The 17421-nt window shown below is 46.8% G+C and overlaps 1 protein-coding gene across 1 annotated transcript in view; it reads left to right on the top strand.

The window, feature by feature from the left end:
* The first annotated feature begins 1102 nt into the window (after positions 1 to 1102).
* Pitpna (phosphatidylinositol transfer protein alpha) overlaps positions 1103 to 17421 on the top strand; it is a 54093-nt gene continuing 37774 nt past the window's right edge. The window contains exons 1-3 of the mRNA XM_070027453.1: positions 1103 to 1357; positions 5595 to 5625; positions 12600 to 12745. Of these exons, the coding sequence (XP_069883554.1) occupies positions 1338 to 1357; positions 5595 to 5625; positions 12600 to 12745 (197 nt within the window). The 5' untranslated portion in view covers positions 1103 to 1337. The remainder of the gene's footprint in view (positions 1358 to 5594; positions 5626 to 12599; positions 12746 to 17421) is intronic.

The following is a 17421-nucleotide window of genomic DNA, read 5'->3' as shown; positions in this document are numbered from 1 at the left end:
ACCCTTTCCTCACATTCAATCAAGTGCCCCTTGATGTAAACCTACCAAACCCAAGTGTCATTCTAATGGCATGGCTCTATCACCTCCAGATGTTACCTACTCTATCTGAGCCTCCTAAGGGCTAGATTCACTCTTCAGGAAAGTACAGGCTTTGGTACACAGCTTTTTTATTTTTTTTTTTTCTGTCGTGGGGCTTGAAATCTGGGCCTGGGTGCTATCCTTGAGCTCTTCAGCTCAAGACGAGTGCTCTACCAGTTGAGCTATAGCACCACTTCCGGGTTTCTGGTAGTTAATGGGAGTTAAGAATCTCATGGACTTTCCTGCCTGGGCTGGCTTTGGACGGTGATCCTCAGATCTCAACCTCCAGAGCTGCTAGGATTATAGGCGCGAACCACCGGCCCGGTGCAGCAAATGTTTATTGGGTGGATGATATGGTAATGAGACTTGGGTTGCATTGGGTGGGGTTGGGAGAGATCCCCGAGAATGATGAAAAGGGTGACACTGATCAAATGCATTGCACTCACGAACTGACTGTTGAATTGAAACTGCTTTGTTACAACTACTTAAGGATAATTTAAAATTAGTTATTTTTACAAGGCTGCTGGGCTAAAAAATCTCAACTCCATCCTACTGGAATTGTGGACTTGAGCAAGACTAACTTAAATCTCACCACTTGTAAATGGGACAGTAACCGTGCCTTTCTAGTAGAGTTGTGATAACTAGGAGAACTTGCTGTTATTTATTGCTATTGTTTGCTTTGTGTGCTAGACAAGTGCTTTGCCACTGCGCTATATCCCTGCTTCCTTTATTTCTGACACAACCTTTATGTGGATCTCAACCTACTCCCTGGGGAGATCCTGGCATCCTAGAGTTCCTTCGTTTGTCCTGTAGAAGAGCATTTATACTTCACCCCTTGGATGCCTGCTCTGCCTACTAACCGGGGCGAGCGCTGGCCCGGGGCCCACCTTCGACGTCCACACGGACGGCGCAGCCTACTTAAAGGCATGAGGGGGCGTGTACGCCCTGGAAGGCCACGCCCCCGCGGTGAGGTCAGCGCGTACCGCTGCGTGTGACGCTCTGGTTGCCGCAGAGACGCCCCGCCCCCGCGCGGCGCTGCGGAACCGGAGCTCCGGGCGGCGTCGGCAGCGGCGCGGGAGGCGACGAGGCCAGGGTGGCAGGAGTCCGCGCGGCGACCGCAGCGAGAGCGGCGGGGACGGAGCAGACCACGACGAAGGCGTACAGGCGGCCGGGCCGGGCCGGGCCACAGGGAGAGCGGCCTCCGGGAAGCGGGCTGGAGGCCGGGCGGACAGCCGGCAGTCGCCGAGCCGCGAAGCGACATGGTGTTGCTCAAGGAGTAGTGAGTGTCCTGTCCGCGGTGCAGAAGCCGGGAGGGAGGGAGGCAGCGTCGGGGATGGCGGCCGGGAAGGCTGGTGATGGGATAGTGGGTAGCCCAGCAGGGACGGAGGGGGAACATGGGGGGGCCCGGACAGGAATCGAGGTGAGGCCAAAGGGGGCAAAGAGAGCCAGGCGGCAACCCGAGGTGGAGGGGCAGCGAGGGACGAATATAGGCCTGAGGAGAGGCCGAGGGGGCCAGACGGGGCCGGACCGGGCGTAAGATGGGGTCAAAGGGACAGGAAGAGCTGGCTGCGGGTCATCCAGAGGGGCCGAGGGAGCTAGGTGGAAGGGCCAGCCGGCACTGCAGGAGGGGCTGATGGGACCCGCGGGAGATGGAGGAGTTGTCTGATGGACCCTGGAACGGTGCGACAAGGGCAGGCAGAGCTGGTGAGCCGGCTGGTGGTTGGGAGGGATTTGAGGGCTGAACAGTACTAAGGGGCAGGATCAGATAAGACAGCTCCTGGAATGGAGTTGAGATGCCGGTGAGGAGTGGCGAGGAGCGCTGAATCGGAACCCGGAGCAGGCACAGTGGCTGCTTTCGGCAGCAGGGAAGGATTGTAATAAACTGGGCGGCCCTGGAAAAAAGGAGTAGAGAGTCAGGATCAGGCTTGAGTGATAGAGGAAGGGAAGTATAGTTTAAGGGGATGAGATTGAGAGTGAGGGAGGGAAGTATAGCTTAAGGGGCTGAGATTGGGAGTGAGGAAGGGAAGTATAGCTTAAGGGGCTGCGATTGGGAGTGGGAGTAAGAATGGGGGTGGGGAGGCTGGAGTGACGTGGTGTCCAGATGGTAGGTTCAGAAGAAGAGGTATTTAGAAAAATCTTGGGATGACTGTGTAGGACACCTGAGGGAAGAGTACAGATAATGTTGGGTACATTGGGGGTGAATCGAGGGAGTTGTGATGAAGGTGAGACCAGAAAGTTATCAAAAGCACAAACAGCCTAGGAGAGTATGTTTGCCAGTGAATACACCTGTTATTGAAGGTAGCAGGGACCAGGACAGGGATAGCATGTTTCTGAGGGTTTCTCAGTGAGAAAAGATGGGGAAATGACTTTGAGATATTGAGGAAGATTCCATAAAGTCAGTAATTGAGGAGAGATGTTGGAGGGTGAGGGAGTTCTTAATGCCTTGGAGGTGAGAAGCTGGTAATTTGGGGCAAGAGTTAACAGAGAGATGGTTTGGTCCTGAAATCCAGGGAATTCGATGAGTAAATATTTCAAATAACAAGGTGACCTATCTCTTAAGATTCTGATAACATTGAGTCAGAAGCCCTGGAAATCCAGAAGTGGGAAATACTCAAGTAGACTTGTGGGACTCTTAGTAGCCAGGTAGGTATACAGAGAGTTTTTTGTCAGTGAAGACACTTTGTCCAGCCCCACCTGGCTTGCCCCTTGGAGGTACATTTAGGACATAGTATGGAATTTGCATGACAAAGGAAGCAGAGACCCAGGGTCATCCAACTTGACACTTTATGTGAAGAATATAATTTGGAGGTCCCTTCACTTTGCTTTCTTGTATCCAGTCTGTTGTCAGTCTAGCCAGAGTTGACTTTTACATGGTGAAGAGGAAGAACCCTAGGATGTTAAGGTTCTCCAAGGAGAAGAGGATGATGATATACTTTGCAGTTTAATCTTCAGTGTCCAAGGCAGTACCTTTCCCTTTTTTTTTTTTTTTTTGGTCCGGTTGTGGGGCCTGAACTCTGGGCCTGGGCACTGTCCCTCAGCTAAAGGCTAGCGCTCTACCACTTGAGCCACAGCACCACTTCCGGCTTTTTTCCCCCTGCTTATGTGGTGCTGAGGAATCGAACCCAGGGCCTCATGCATGCAAGGCAAGCGCTCTACCACTGAGCCACCTTCCCAGCACTGCTTTCCCATTCTTCAGATTTTTTTTTTTTCTATTTCCCCCCATTCCTCGATGAAGCCTAGACTCTGTAGAAATCTATAATTTTGAACAGAAGGTCATGCAGGGGAAGGAAGGGCCCTTCAAAAGAGATTTGAGTGAGTTTGTAAGGGAGGTACTCTTTTCCCACTCTTTGTTCTCCTTCCCTTGAAGCCTGACAGGAAAAGGCCCAAAGTGCTGGGGATACAGAGCCTTTCTGGCATCCATATTTTCTTACTGCTGAACTTTTGTTCAGTGTTTGCATCCCTGGGCTGGGGATAAGGTGGGAGAAGACTCTTGGCTCTGGCTTCAGTGCTGCAGCTCTAGGAAGGGTGCGAGTGAAGGTCATACTATAGTATACTGCATGGCTCCTGTCTCAGTCTAATTGTGCCGTATCCTTTAGAATTGTACCTTATTGCTGCTGAACTTTTGTTTCCAAGGAGCACTGGAAACATGTCTGTGTGTGCATCTGTAAATGAGAGCATCCTATGATCCTTTAGGAGGAAGGGGTTTTAGATCTGAAGGTTGTCCCTTTTTATTCTTCTGACACTTCCTCTCACAGGATTCTTGAATTTAATTTCTAAAAATTCTTGGATGTGATTTTTGCTGTGTTCTTAAAGATAAAAGACATGTTGTTTTCTAGGAAGTTTCTTCTGAGGGTGCAGAAATTCTGGCCTCTGAGTTGGGAGTATTTTTCTGCACTGTTGGCTTTCTCTAATGGAACGAGAGCTTTAGTGGCAGTATCCAGTAAACTAGATGATTTACATTATTTGAGTCATTCTGGAGTTGTTAGAAGACAATAAAGACTTGGAACCCATTTTGATTTTCCTTCTATTTTTCTGTTTAATGCCTGGCTTTTACTGTGATGTTTTCCTCAGACCCCTCTGTGTGCTCTTGATTCTTGGGGCCCTGTATGGAACTAGAAAATAGCTAGTTAGCAGTCTGAAACAAGGAATCATGCTTAAACCCACTGCCTACTAAGGAGGGTATGATCCTGCTTGACCAAGCAAGCACATAAGGCACAGAAGGGCCCAATAGGGCCCAGCAAGGCTTTGAGGACTGAGAATCTATGCTTGGAAGCTGACTTGGCTTTGGCAGCCAAGGCCTTTTTCTGGGGATCAGCCATTGGTCTGTGTTACAAATGTGAGCCACCTGGACAAGTGACACTAACCCTTTTGCCTCTCACTCCTCTGATTCCATGGAGGACTTTACCGGCCATGGTTTCTCCCTCAGGTTATTGATGGTATCTTTAACAACTGATGGTCATTGAAATGGAGAGGAAAAAATGATCCATTGGGGTGCCTTCGATAGCTTCTGGAGGTCGGGGCACAGTTGGGTGTTCTCTTTTGGAGTTGTGTGTTAATAGTTTGTTTTTGTTTTGTCAGTGATGTGGCTTGAACTCAGGGCCTGGGCACTATCCCTGAGCTTTTTTTTTAAGGCTAGTACGCTACTACTTTGAGCCTTAGTGCCACTTCTGGTTTTCTGGTGGGTAATTGGAGATGAGACTCATGGACTTTACTGCTTGGGCTGGCTAAAAACCTTGATTCTCAGATTCTTAGCCTCCTAAGTAGCTAGGATTACAGGTGTGAGCCACTGGTGCCTGGCATGTTAATAGTTTATATTATAATATCCTGTCCCATAATAGAAGTGGTTGGCATATACTTTTTTGGGGGGGCATTTTATTTATTTATTTTTGAGGCAAAGTCTTGCAGTATAGTCTAAACTGGCCTCATACTCATTCTGTGGCCTGTCTGGCCTTGAACTTACAATCCTTCTATTCAGTTTCCTGAGTGCTGGAATTATAGGCATGAACCACCACATCTGGTTCAGTACATGTTGAAAGTGATTAAGCCTCCAGTGATGTTGGCCTCTTTCCCAGCCTTTCACCTTGAGGGTGGATGTTGGGAGGTTGGGTCCACAGAGATGCAAATCCCCAGGGCCTGGTTCTTTGGGTCTGAATCCTCCTCCTCATAGTGGGTCCTTCTGTGTTAACCTCTCTGTTTTACTAGACGCATTAAGAGATGGGTGAGGGAGCATGAGAAGAAGACAGCTCCAAATGTGAGTCAGCAGCCTGGGAAGTAGCTGGGAGGTGGGGGGGGATTCAAGTTAACCCTCAATCACAGGGTTCTAAATGGGATTCCAGAAGGGCACAGCGGGTCCTAACCTCAAATCACTCAGAGGGCCATTTCTTGCTGGGTTTCTGTCAGTGAGTATAGAGTCATATGCAACAAAACATTGAATGATACTTTAAAAATGATGCTTTTAAGAGTCTTGAGTAGGTTTTGGAGCCTGAAGTTGATTCTTTCTTTTCCCTCTCTTGTAGTCGAGTCATCCTGCCTGTGTCTGTAGATGAGGTAAGTCCTTTTTCTTTATTGTCCATAGTTGTACCTAAGTCTTGCTTATGATCGTTAGCTCAGTTAGACTGAAAGTGGCCTTATTGTTTAGCTCTCCTTTTTGTCCTAAATTAGAGGTAACCAGTTTCAGTGTCTTCTGTAAATTTTCCTGGTGCTATTTAGAGTAGAAAGAGCATTTGTGTTGTATATCTGGGCAACATTTACATCCTGCCCCATGTGTTGGTGTGCTAGATGGCTGTAAACAGAGACTAAATCAGCCCTTTGCCTACAGGAGTTGGGGACATATTATTGATGGGATGAAGTGTGTGCATTTCTAGGACCTCCATGATTCGACTAGAAGATGTGCATGGCTCTCAAGTAGTACAACAAACTAGCAGGACAGGAAATCTTGAGGCCCTTTTTAGCCACTCTGGTGACTGCTTGCAAGACCAGGACATAGAACTTTTTGCTTTTCTTGTTTCTTTTCCTTTTCCTTTTTTTTTTTTTTTCTTGTCAGAGCTCTTCAGCTCAAGGCTAGTGCTCCACCACTTTGAGCCATAGCACCACTTCCAGTTTTCTTTTTTTGGGGGGGGAGGCGTCCAGTTGTGGGGCCTGAACTCTGGGCCTGGGTGCTGTCCCTCAGCTCTTCAGCTCAGGCTAGTGCTCTACCAGTTGAGCTACAGCGCCACTTCCGGCTTTTTTCTTTTTGCTTATGTGGTGCTGAGGAATCAAACCCAGGGCCTCAGGCATGCAAGGCAAGCGCTTTACCACTGAGCTACCTTCCCAGCCCCACTTCCAATTTTCTGATGGTTAGAGGTAAGAGTCTCACAGACTTTTCTGCCCAGGCTGGCTTTGAACCATGATCCTCAAATCTCAGCCTCCTGAGTAGCTAAGATTACAGGCATGAGTCATCAGTGCCTGTCTACCTTTTCCTTTTTTTTTTAAATGTCGGTTGTGTGGCTTGAACTCCCAGGCCTGGGTGCTGTCCCTGAGCTCTTCAGCTCAAGGCGAGTGTTCTACCACTTCTGGTATTCTGATGATTAGTTCGAGGTTAGAGTCTCTAGGACTTTTCTGCCCAGGCTAGTGATCCTCAGATGTTAGCCTCCTGTGTAGCTAGGATTACAGGCATGAGCCACCAGCTCCCGTCTCTCTTTTCCTTTTTTTTTTTTTTTTTTTTTTGGGTCCAGTCGTGGGGCCTGAACTCTGGGCCTGGGCGTTGTCCCTCAGCTCTTCAGCTCAAGGCTAGCACTCTACCACTTGAGCCACAGCACCACTCCGGCTTATTTCTTTTTGCTGATGTGGTGCTGAGGAATCGAACCTAGGGCCTCAGGCATGCAAGGCAAGCGCTATACCACTGAGCCATCTTCCCAGCCCCTCTTTTCCTTTTTTAATTTGGTAGTACTAGAGTTTGTTTTTCCTCAGCTTGCTTATGCACCTCCAGCCATGCTTTTTGTTGGCTATTATTACTATTTTTTGGAGATGGAGTCTAGCAAATCTCTTTTGCTTCAACCACCATCCATTGGAACTTAGCAACTGGAGTGGGTTCTTTTTTGTTGTTTGGGGTTTTTTTTTTTTGGTGCTGGTTCTGCAACTTGACTCAGGGCCTGGGTGCTGTCTCTGAGCTTTTGTGTTCAAGGCTAGTGCTCTACCACTTGAGCCACAGCTCCACTTCTGGCTTTTTTGGTAGTTAATTGGAGGTAAGATTCTCACAGACTTTCCTACCCAAGCTGGCTTTGAACAATGATCTTCAGATCTTTGAGTAGCTAGGATTATACCACCCGTGGTGACCAGCAAAGACCTTCACTGTCTTTAAACTCACTATCCTCCTACCTCTGCTCTCTAAGTACTGGATTAGAGGGTTATACCATTATACCTGGCACAGAATACTCTTTTGAGGGACAGCAGGGAATGACAAATAGGCTTGGCTTTTCCTGTGTCCTTTTATGGTTTTGAGTCTGACATCTCTTTGTTTGGGGATTTGGCAGCAGCATTTGCCATAAGAAAGTTCATAGGCCGTGCTGACTCAGAGTTGGTCTCTTGGACAGCAGAAAACTGTCACAGAACCTCCCTTGTCCCACCCTGTCCCTGAACTTCCTCTCCTTTCCTCTTCTGGTACAGACTTGTTCTTTGCCTCCTCCTGAATCCATAGTTCCCACTCCAGCTTCCAGTGCAACTTGAATCTGGTGGTTTGTTGGCCATTGTAGTGCCCTCAGTCATGGTTTCATCTGTTTCTTGAAAATCTGTGAGGTTCTCCTTAACCATACTTGGTGACTAACTAGCATGTAACTTCCCTTTGCTTCAAATAGGAGTTGGCCCTTTGAGAAGTGAAATCAGGCCAAGAAAACCCGTAGTGCTCTTTTTGTTGTTGTTTGTGCTGGTTTTAGGGCTTGAACTCTGGGCCTGGGCACTGTCCGTGAACTTTTTGTGCTCAAGGCTAGCACTCTACCACTTGAGTCAGAGCTTTGCTTCTGGCTTCTTCATGATTAATTGGAGATAAGGGTCTCACAGAACCATGATCCCCAGATCTCAGCCTTTTGAGTAGCTAAGATTACAGTCATGAGCCACTTCTTGCATTCATTATTAAAAACAGCAAGTAGGCAGGTACTGGTGGCTCACAGTTTGAAGCCAGCCCAGGCAGAATGTCTGTGGACTCTTTTTTTTTTGGCCAGTCCTGGGGCTTGAGTACTGCCCTGAGCTTCTTTTTGCTCAATGCAAGCACTCTACCACTTGAGCCACAGCACCACTTCCAACTTTTTCTGTTTATGTGGTGCTGAGGAATTGAGCCCAGGGCTTTGTGCATGCTAGGCAAGCACTGTACTGCCAAGCCACCTTCCCAGCGTGTGAGACTCTTATCTCCAATAAAAATCTATCCAAAATAAAAGCCAGAATGGAGCTGTGCCTTAAGTGGTAGAGTATTAGCCTTGAGCAAAAGAAGAAAAGCAACTGAGGGACAGCACTCAGGCTCTGAGTAAGCCCCAGAATTTCCCCCCTCCAAAAAATAAAAAATAAAAAGGAATAGCAAGGCCAAGCAGGACAATCCAGCTGATCCTTTGCCCTGAAACTTAAGGAGCTGGTCTAGTGACTTTCTCTTGTATAGGATCATCCTACTCCACCTCCATCAAGAGTATATTCCCGGGGCTGGGAAGGTGGGTCAGTGCTAGAATGCTTGTCTTGCATGCATAAGGCCCTGGGTTCGATTCCACACTACCACATAAACAGAAAAGGCCAGAGCTGTGGTTCAAGTGACAGCACTAGCCTTGAGCTGAATTGCTGAGAGACAGTGCCCCAGCCTAGAGTGGAACTCCAGGACCGACACACACACACACACACACACACACACACACACGCACGCACGCACGCACGCACGCACGCACGCACACACACACGCACGCACGCACACACACACGAACACACACACACACACTTCCCCCGCTATGTTGGGACTTCTTGACTGTGCTGATTTTATCGTAGGGAGTTTCTTTTTTTTTTTTTTGGGTCCGATAGTGGGGCCTGAACTCTGGGCCTGGGCGCTGTCCCTCAGCTCTTCAGCTCAAGGCTAGAGCTCTACCACTTGAGCCACAGCGCCACCTCCGGTCTTTTTTGCTTATGTGGTGCCGAGGAATCGAACCCAGGGCCTCAGGCATGCAAGGCAAGCACTCTACCACTGAGCCATCTTCCCAGCCCTGTAGGGAGTTTCTTGATGGAATGAAGGTTTCACTGTCTTTGAGAGTGCCATGGACAAAGAGGCAAAGAGGGCCAGCATTGTCTGGAAGCACCTCTTCATTAGCAGTGAGGACCAGAACTTTGACTTGTGATGGGGTCCAAGAGTATAAGGAGAGGAAATCTGCCTTGAGAGTATCCATTACGGCAGGTTTTAGTGTGTGATATTTGTAGCATTGAGGAAGTATCAGGACAGAGCGGGGTAATCAGAGCCTAGGTTAAGTGGAAGTAAGTGGTAGTTAGGATCCATCATCTGTGGATAGCCTGTTCTCAGCAAGAAACTTCTGCCAGGAAAGCAGTGCATGGCCTGGTAGAGTTGAAGCTGCTCTTTTAAAGTCTTGAACTTGAGTTCCTAAAGATCAGAAAATTCAGCCAGGCACTGGTGGCTCATTCCTGTAATCCTGGCTACTCAGGAGGCTGAGATCTGAGGATCACAGTTCAAAGCCAGCCAGGGCAGGAAAGTCCGTGAGACTCTTATCTCCAATAAATCACTAGAAAGCCAGAGGTGATGCTGTGGCTCAAAGCGGTAGAGCACTCGCTTTGAGCTGAAGAGCTGAGGGATAATGCCCAAGCCCAGAGTTCAAGCCCTAGGACTGAGAAAAAAAAATCAGAAAGAAGGCCAAAGAAGAAATTAGTAAAGACAAGCCTTCTAGTCTTTGTCAGTAACCCTGTCCTGACTCATCATACCCATAGACCAGCCTGAAATCATGTGACAGGTAGATTCACTTCCTATATTTGAAGGTCATGACAGGAGGCCATGACTTGAGGTCCTCAAAGCTTCTGATTTGGGGAGAAAGGTGAAAAAAAATGAAAGAAAGTCATATCTCTACAGTCATTCTGATGGCCTGAGTCAATATTTGGGGGCCGAATTTGCTTTGGGCTGGCAGAGCCTTTGCTAACACTGCCCTGGGTTTCTAACCACTGTGCAACATAGCAGGAAAGCCCTGGCTATGTGATGTGGGAGTGTCCACAGTGGTTCCTGGCTCAGGCTGGTCCACCTTCTACTATGGGTGGGGCAGAGATTCATGGCACCATTCCCCTATGGCACCTGCCCTGACAGCCTTGGGAACAGGACCAGCAGCTGTACTGCTCACTTCCTGTTTCATGTCAGTATTTCTGGCCCACCTATAACATCTTCCTGGGCTCCCACCCCTGTATGCCAAAGTTGTGGAAACCTCTTTTTCTTACCTGATTATCTTAGTCTATAGGACAAAGAACAAAACTCAAGGGCAGAGCACATTTTCTCAGGTTTGAGGAGGCTGGAATCCTTATCTGATTTAATGGTCTGGTCCTCACCCCTACTGCTATCCACTCCGAGTCTGGCAGCTTTCCTAGGTGCAGAATAGCAATGCCAGAGGGAATGCTCTGATATGAAAAGTGTCCCTAACCTGTAACTTGTGCAGGGCAGTCTTACTCCTTTGGATTAACTAAACTGCCTTACTTGTCTCATTGGAATTAAAGGATCAGAATATCAAGAGAGATTAAAGGGGGAAGATGTCAGCCCAGTCTGATCCTATTAGAACCTACTCTATGATTTCTATAGCGGAAGGGAAACCTAGTGAAGACAATCTCTGCCTGCCTTGAGGATCCCCCTCCCCTAGGAGCATCACTAGCCAGCTGCCCAGTCCCCTCTACCAGGCACTTGTCCTAGCCTGCCCTTTCAGATTGCTGAGTTAGGGATTCGATATTCTTGTGACTCTTCTCTGAGTCTGAGTTCCTGCTCCGTCTTAGGAAGCCCTGGCTCAGCCAAACCCTGACCCACTTGTTAGCAGTTTCAAATGTGCCTTAGCTAGGTGGCACAACTAGAAAGGCACAAAGACACTGCGGTTCTGTGGAAGCATTGGGGCAGCACTGATTTGCTTCGGATTAGCAAGGTCAAGGTGACTGGCTCTCACCCAGATGTTCCTCTTTATGGGATTAACTGAGCCTTGATCACTTGCCTAGACCTTTCTTTGGCATATTGTACTAGGTTTTGCTTTAGAAATTAGGGCTCTTTCAGCTTTGTGGTATGCAGTGAGTTGTCGTGGTCCATTGCTTTGCCTTCCAGACCTTCCACAGAAATTTCCCTGCAGTGCTATGGAACAGGCTTCCAAGTTTTGTGAAGCAGCCCTGGAAGCTGCTGCGCATCTTGCTGTTACAGGGCATGGTGTCAGTGGCAGGCACCAGGAGGACAGTCTCTGCTTTACTCCACAGACAGGAAAATCCCTAGTCTTTCACCCCTGGGAGACCAAGGGAGGGTAGGGGAAAGTTTAATCTTTATCTTCCTAACATGTTGGTTGTTCAGGCATTTGCCTTCCTTTATGTTACTTAAACCTTGTGCCTATACTTGATATGGCAATGATGGAGAAGATGTGTCCTTTGGTGTAGATAAAACTTCTGCTCTGTCACTGTTCATGCCACTTCACCATAGTTTTTCTTCTAGTCAGCCTCCCTGAGAAAGAAGAGGTAGAAGGGCCGGGCCTGGACACTGCCCAGGACATTGGCCCAAGCACAAGGGGGTCAGAGGAGGCCAGTGATCTTGTTGGTGATTTGATAGGGTGACATGTGACACAAATAAAGGAAAAGCAGGCTTTTGCCATCTAGTAACTGCCAATACAGGGAGGGTACCCAACCAGCAGACCAGGGACAGAATCTTTTATGTCTAATATAGGAAACAGGAGCACTTGCTTCAGCCCCACCAGGAAATTGGAAAGCTTTTGGAAGTCTGGTTGTCACAAAGACTCTTCTATAAGTTCTTTGTGAGGGAGAGGAGGACACAACACTGGAGGAAAAGCAAGTGGGTGGGCTGGTTTTACAGCAGAGGTTGTGGACTCCACAGAGCTATGGGCATTTTTCTTTAACAAGAAGTCATTTGGTAGATCAGTTTAAATGAATAGGATGAAGAGATTTCTAGCAACCAAACCAGATCCTGTTTGGTGTCTTAATACCAGAGGTGGGCCCAGGATAAAGCTACCTTAGACTCTATAATCTATTTTCTGAATGATTCTGTGAGATTAAGAATATTCCCCCAAGTTCTTTAAACGCCAATGAGTAATATAAAAAAATAGGAAGAATGAAATAAAACACTCCCAAAGCCTAAAGAGGGGCCACAGAGCAGAAGTCTCCATTGTTTTGGGTAGATGGACCAAATGCTCAGCCTGCAGCTCTGGGCTGAGCTCCTGGATGAGAGGACCTCCCCTCGCCCCCAGGGTTACTCACTTGGACTAGCAGCTGCACTGTGTGTTACTGTAACACTGTGTTACTGGAGAATGATGCCTGTCTCTCTGTTCCTTTAGTATCAGGTGGGGCAGCTGTACTCTGTGGCTGAGGCCAGTAAAAATGAGACAGGTGGTGGTGAAGGTGTGGAGGTCCTGGTGAACGAACCGTATGAGAAGGATGGTGAGAAAGGCCAGTACACACACAAGATCTACCACCTACAGAGGTATGTGACGTGGCAGTGGGGTGGAACACTAGCCTGGTTTGGCGGTGGTTGATATTGGTCATTTGGGGATGTTTCTAGGTTATTAGCTGGTTGCTTAAGTTGCCTCACCTATGAGAGTCAGTGTGATTGGTACTTTGTTCATTGAAAGATTTTTGTTATTTTTTTTAAAGTAGTACTTGCTCTACCAGGTTTCCAGTCCCAGAAAATGATAGATTTTGTTTCTTATAGATCTTTCTATTGCCTGTGGTGTAGAAGTGTACATGTAGTATATATGTATAAACCAGCGTGTTACCTTTATTGTTACCTTATGTAGATAGAATCACTAGATGTACTATTAATGTTCTGAAGCAGTGCTGGGGCTTGCACTCAGGGCCTCAAGCTCTTGTTCCCCTTTCTTATTCTTGTCTGGCATTGTCATTAGAGCCACAACTCTAGTCCAGCTTTCTTGGAGATGGAGTCTTAACCTCTCTGCCTAAGCTGGCTTTGAACTGCAGTTTTCCAGGTGTCAGTCTCCTGAGTAGTTATTGGTGCCTGGTTTATATGCTGCTCTTTTGTTACATATTATATCATAGCAGTTTTTCAGTTTCAGCCTATCCTCCTGCCTAATTCTTTCAAAGCACTAGTCCCTCCTCTCCTCCTCCTGCCTCTTTTGGTACTGGTGGTACTTTTGTTTGTTGGTACTAGTGTTTGAACTTAGGGCTCCACACTTACTTGGCAGGCATTCTGCCGCTAGAATAATGATCCCAGCTCATTTTTCTTTAGTTGTATTTCAGATAAAATCTTCCATTTTTGCCTGAGGCTGGCCTTAGACCGGGATCTTCCTGCCAATAGCCTCCTAAAAAGTTGTAAACATATGTGTACACCACCATGCCCAGCTTATTAATTGTGACGAGGGTCTTATTAACTTTCTGAATAGTCTGGCCTCAAATGGCAATCCTCCCTGCCTTCTAAGTACCTGGGATTATGATGTGAGCAACCTCGCTGGCCCATGCCTGCAGGGCCAGGCTCTGCCTCTTGAACCACGCCCTCAAGCCCTTTTGATTTTATTTTAATTCTTTTTTGGTTAGTCGTGGGGCCTGAACTCTGGGCCTGAGTGCTGTCCCTCAGCTCTTCAGCTCAAGGCTAGCGCTCTACCACTTGAGCTACAGCGCCACTTCAGCTTTTTCTGCTTATGTGGTGCTGAGGAATCAAATCCAGGTGTGCAATGCAAGCACTCTACCACTGAGCCACCTTCCCAGCCCCTTTATTTTGATTCTTAGTGTCTCACTGACATTGCCAGGGTTGGCTTTGAGCTTGAGATAATCCTGCTTCTGCCCTTCAAGTAGCTAGGATTATAGCAATCTTCACCAGTCTCCTCTCTCCCTCCCCTTCTCTCTTCCTTTCTTTTTGTGCCAGTACTGGGCTTGAACTCGGGGCCGCATACCTCTTTGGTTGGCTTTTCTGCTTAAGGCTGGTACTCTTATTACTTGACCAACACCTCCACTTCTGGCTTTTTCCTAGCTAATTGGAGATAAGAATCGCATAGACTTTTCTGCCTGGGCTGTCTTTGAACTATTATCCTCAGAACTCAGACTCTTGAGTAGCTAGGATTACAGGACAGGTGTGTACCACCAGTGCTTGGAAACCAGTCCTTTTTTTTTTTTTTTTTTTATGGGTTGTAGGGCTTGAACTCTGGGCCTGGGTGCTGTCCCTAAGCTCTTCAGCTCAAAGTAAGTGCTCTACCACTTTTGCCACAGCGCCACTTCCAGTTTTCTGGTGGTTTATTGAAGATAAGAGTCTTACAGACTTTCCTGCCTGGGCTGGCTTTGAACTGCGATCCTTAGATCTCAGCCTTCCGAGTAGCTAGGATTACAGCCGTGAGCCACAGGCACCCAGCCAACCAGTCCTTTCTTGTTTTATGTTTATAGCCATTTCTAGATGTCTGTATACTCCAGTAAAGCTACTGCATGTCTTTCCCCCCTTCTTCAGTACTGAAGCCTGAGTTCAGCCTCATACTTGCAAGGCAGGCATTCTACTACTTGAACTGTGCCTTTATCCTGGAATAAATCTTTTGGTGTACTTCTATGTGGAATTCGATAGAAAATACTCCTAATAGTATAATTACTAGGTCAGGTAGTATTTTAAATTATGGTATTTTGAAATCAGCTGCTAAAAAATTTATGGTATCTCTCAGTCAAAGGCATAAACACTTTAAAAAACAACAACAACAAAAGAAACAAAAAAACTTCATTTCTAACCAGGCACTAGTTGCTCATGTCTATAATCCTAGATGCTCAGGAGGCTGAGATTTGTTTTTGTTTTTGTTTTCTGGGGGTCCGGTCGTGGGGCCTGAACTCTGGGCCTGGGCACAGTCCCTCAGCCCTTCAGCTCAAGACTAGCACTCTAACACTTGATCCACAGCGCCACTTCTGGCTTTTTTTTTTTCTGCTTATGTGGTGCTGGGGAATCGAACCCAGGGCCTCATGCATGCAAGGCGAGCACTCTACCACTGAACCACCTTCCCAGCCCCCATGATAGTCTTATCTCCCAATTAGCCACCAGAAAACTGGAAGTAGAGCTGTGGCTCAAAGTTGTACAGTGCTACCTTGAGAGAAAAAGTTTAGGGATAGTGCTCAGGCCCTGAGTTCAAGCCCAATAACTGACAAAAAAAAACCGTTTTTTTTCTTATGGTATTTATTATGACTTATTTATTTATTTTATCGGTCATGGGACTTGAACTCAGGGCATGGGCACTGTCCCTGAACTCTTCAGCTTAAAGCAAGCACTATACCACTTGAGCCACAGTGCCAAATTCCAGTTTTTCTGGTGGTTAATTGGAGATAAGAGTCTAACAGGTTTTCCTGACTGGGTTGGCTTTGAATCACAATCCTCAGATCTCAGCCTCCTGAGTAGCTAGGATTACAGGTTTGAGCCACCAGTACCCGGCTTTTTATATGTATATACACATACTTTTTTTTTTTAATTTCTTATTGTAAAGATATTATATAGAGAGTTACAGTTACATGAGCAAGGTAATGAGTATACTTCCTATTGAGCATTGATTTTTTTTTTTTTTGTCGGTAGTGGGGCTTGAACTCTGGGCCTGGGCGCTGTCCCTCAGCTCTTCAGCTCAAGGCAAGCGCTCTACCACTTGAGCTACAGTGCCACTTCTGGTTTTCTGGTGGTTTATTGGAGATAGGAGTCTCACAGTCTCTCCTGCCCAGGCTGGCTTTGAACCGCGATCCTCAGATCTCAGCCTCCTGAGTAGCTAAGATTACAGGTTTGAGCCACCAGTGCCTGGCTTTTTATATGTATATACACATACTTTTTTTTTTTTTAATTTCTTATTGTAAAGATACTATACAGAGAATTACAGTTACATGAGCAAGGTAATGAGTACACTTCCTATTGAGCATTGTTACCCCCTCCATTGTTTTCCTCATACCATCCCTTCCCTCCCTACCTTCCCCAGGTTCTTTTTTATTTTATTTTATTTTTTTGGGGGGGGGGTTGGTCGTGGGGCCTGAACTCTGGGCCTGGGCGCTGTCCCTCACCTCTTCAGCTCAAGGCTAGCGCTCTACCACTTGAGCCACAGTGCCACTTCCGGCTTTTTTCTTTTTGTTTATGTGGTGCTGAGGAATCGAACCCAGGGCCTCAGGCATGCAAGGCAAATGCTATACCACTGAGCAACCTTCCCAGCCCCCTCTTTTTTTTTAATTGTATACACATACTTTTAATGTTTCATAAAATAATTAATTCACCCTCTTATTTTTTCCCTTCCCCTTTCTCCTCCTAAGTAGTTCTTTAGTTTGATTTGTTTTCTGTTTATCCACATAATAATTATGTACATGTATATACATGTCCATGAATGTGTATGTCTTTTAGGTCTAGTTTTCACTTATGAGTGAAAACAGAATTTTTTTTTTTTTTGATCCAGTCATGGGGCCTGAACTCTGGGTCTGGGTGCTGTCCCTCAGCTCTTCAGCTCAAGGCTAGCGCTCTACCACTTGAGCCACAGCGCCACTTCCGGCTTTTTTTTCCCTGCTTATGTGGTGCTAAGGAATCGAGCCCAGGGCCTCATGTATGCAAGGCAAGCGCTCTACCAGTGAGCCACCTTCCCAGCCCCAAACAGAATATTTTGTTTGTGCCAGTCCTAGAACTTGAACTCAGGGCCTGGGTACTGTCACTGAGCTGTTTTACTCGAGGCAAGTGCTCTGTTACTTTTAGCTTTGGGTAGTTAATTAGAGTTAAGAGTCCCATGGATTTTTTTTCCTGGGTCTGGCTTTAAACTGTGAGCCTCAGATCTCAGCTTCCTTAGTAGCTAGGATTATAGACATGAGCTACCCAGCAATATAAATATTTTTAAATGATTCAAATGTATTTGTTTATCAGAATCCATAGCAAACAACACAAATTTTCTGAAGCTCTAATCAAAAGAATAGCATTGCAGTAAAGTAGGAGCTCATCAAAAGAGCTTTGAAAGCAATAGAAAATATGTATCAGCTTGAATGGAAGTCAAATCAGACTGTTCTAGAAACTCTGAAGAACTGAGGAAAAAAACCTGAATCTTTTTTTGTTGTTGTTTTTGGTTGGTTGGGGCTTGAACTCTTGGCTTGGGTGCTGTCCCTGCGCTATTCAGGTGAAGGCAAGCACTCTACCACTTGAGCCACAGTGCCACTTCCTCTTTTTTTTTTTTT

Source organism: Dipodomys merriami, unplaced genomic scaffold (genome assembly GCF_024711535.1).
Source record: "Dipodomys merriami isolate MVZ:Mamm:240054 unplaced genomic scaffold, mDipMer1.0.p SCAF_19, whole genome shotgun sequence".
Classification (NCBI taxonomy): Eukaryota; Metazoa; Chordata; class Mammalia; order Rodentia; family Heteromyidae; genus Dipodomys; species Dipodomys merriami.
This window is presented reverse-complemented; position numbering and strand designations above follow the sequence as displayed.